Source organism: Alosa alosa, chromosome 22 (assembly GCF_017589495.1).
Source record: "Alosa alosa isolate M-15738 ecotype Scorff River chromosome 22, AALO_Geno_1.1, whole genome shotgun sequence".
In the NCBI taxonomy this organism is placed as follows: Eukaryota; Metazoa; Chordata; class Actinopteri; order Clupeiformes; family Clupeidae; genus Alosa; species Alosa alosa.
The window spans coordinates 29,361,297-29,363,333 of record NC_063210.1 but is presented as its reverse complement, the minus strand read 5'-3'; the positions used below and the strand labels follow the sequence as shown (position 1 = coordinate 29,363,333).

The 2,037-nt window shown below is 46.2% G+C and overlaps 1 protein-coding gene across 1 annotated transcript in view; it reads left to right on the top strand.

Moving 5' to 3' along the window:
- Positions 1-1,241, top strand: part of pitpnbl (phosphatidylinositol transfer protein, beta, like) — a 29,233-nt gene extending 27,992 nt beyond the window's left edge. Inside the window, exon 11 of the mRNA XM_048232737.1 lies at positions 540-1,241. Coding sequence (XP_048088694.1) covers positions 540-587 — 48 coding nt within the window. The 3' untranslated portion in view covers positions 588-1,241. The remainder of the gene's footprint in view (positions 1-539) is intronic.
- The last annotated feature ends 796 nt before the right edge of the window (positions 1,242-2,037 follow it).

Sequence of the window (2,037 nt, the reverse complement as noted above, 5' to 3'; positions counted from 1 at the left end):
ACACGCATGGAGGAGGAGACACAGAGAGAGCTGGACCAGGTACACACACACACACACACACACACGCATGGAGGAGGAGACGCAGAGAGAGCTGGACCATGTACACACACACACACACACACGCATGGAGGAGGAGACGACGCAGAGAGAGCTGGACCAGGTACACGCACACACACACACACACGCATGGAGGAGGAGATGCAGAGAGAGCTGGACCAGGTACACACACACACACGCACACATGCGCACACACACACGTATGGAGGAGGAAACGCAGAGAGAGCTGGACCAGGTACACGCACACACACGCATACCGCATACACACACATACACACACACACATACATACATATGCACACACACACATACGCACACACGCACAGACACACATGCATGCGCACGCACACATACGCATGCACGCACACATACGCATGCACGCACACACACACTTACACACACACACCCCTCAAACTGTATGAGGCCGTTTTAATTGTTTCATTGAAATGAGGAGTTTTGTTTGTTTGTTTGTTTGTGTGCAGATGCGAAACGAGGGGGATGTGCGAGGCATGAAGGCAGGCGAGGACTAGAGGAGGCGGAGTCTGCCTTCACCCCTCTTTTTCGCCCAATCACAGTTTGCCACATCATCACTAAGCCCCTTCCAAACAGGAAGGAGGTCATCCCTGCCCCAGGAAGCGTTTTGTGTGTGTGTGTGCGTGTGAGTGTGTGCGTATGTGAGTGTGTGCGTGTGTGTGTTTGCGGGTTTTCTGTGTTAAGGACTCTTCTGCAGCCAAACCTCTTTGGACGTCGTGTCCTCACGCTAAGCATCATGTCTGTTACGCTCTCTCTGTGTTCCATTAAATGAAGTATTAGAACTGTTCCGTCTGTCGCATGGTTACCATGGAACCATCAGCACATGAAGAGGAGATGGTCAGAGGAACATTTCACTAAACTCAACCATGATAAACTACTAAAGCCCCTACCCCTACCGTTCTGTGTGTGTGTGTGGGTGGGTGCAGTGTAGCATGGATGACAGTCATAGCGTTTTTAAATCTTGAGTGTACTACAGTGAAGCCCCGCCCACTTCTGGCTGCTTAGCAACAGGACATGCCTTTGCTAGGTGGGCGTGGTCTGACGAGTGTTTTACACACTGTAATAAAACACACATATTCTGTGTGTGTGTGTGTGTATGTGTCTGATTTACACACTTGTAAGAATGAATAAAACACTCTCATGACAGCCTCCTCCTGCGTGTGTGTGTGTGTGTTTATTTACACCAAAATAATAAATAAAACACTCTCATGACAGCCATCTCGTGTGTGATAGAGAGAGTGTGTTGGGATTGTCTGATCCTCCTGAGGGGAACACTGATAAACTGCTGCTGAGAGGTGTGTTAGTACAGTGCATGAAAATGCACTGTACTATTCTTCCTAGGCAACTTATTATTATTATTCCGCTTACCACTTTTTCCGTACACAATTTCTCTTGAACAGTTTAACTTAAAAACATTCTTCAAAACGACGAGTAAGAATGAACAGGTATGATAAGGGATCAGATTCCAAAAATAATTCAGTGGAAATGCATGGATTCCAGTTTCTTCCAGTAGCAGCAACTGGAATCCATGCATTTCCACTGAATTCAAGATGGCTGCAAACGCTAAACTTCGTGAAGATACTGTCTGTATAAATCGTCTTGTAAGTAAACTACCAGTGCTTTTTCAAAGTTCTCAATGTCTCGTTTTAAATATCAGGGCCCTCGGAAGTCTACCAATGAAATGTGGAGATACATTGAGCCTCGTAAATGGTGTAAAACAGTGATTTATTTGCATGGCTAGCCCGATGCCGAAGCACCACCATTGAAAAAGCTGTTGGTAGCATCGGCTAACTAGCGCCAGATTTTGGAGTGCAGGGGACAAGCCGAGATGGGCTATGAGACATACGTTCACACTCGGTATCATGTTTCAATACACTTTAGGTCAATATCACACCGGAATTCTCCTTTAAACAAAGTAACCCATTAAACAACAACTTTTAACTTTAA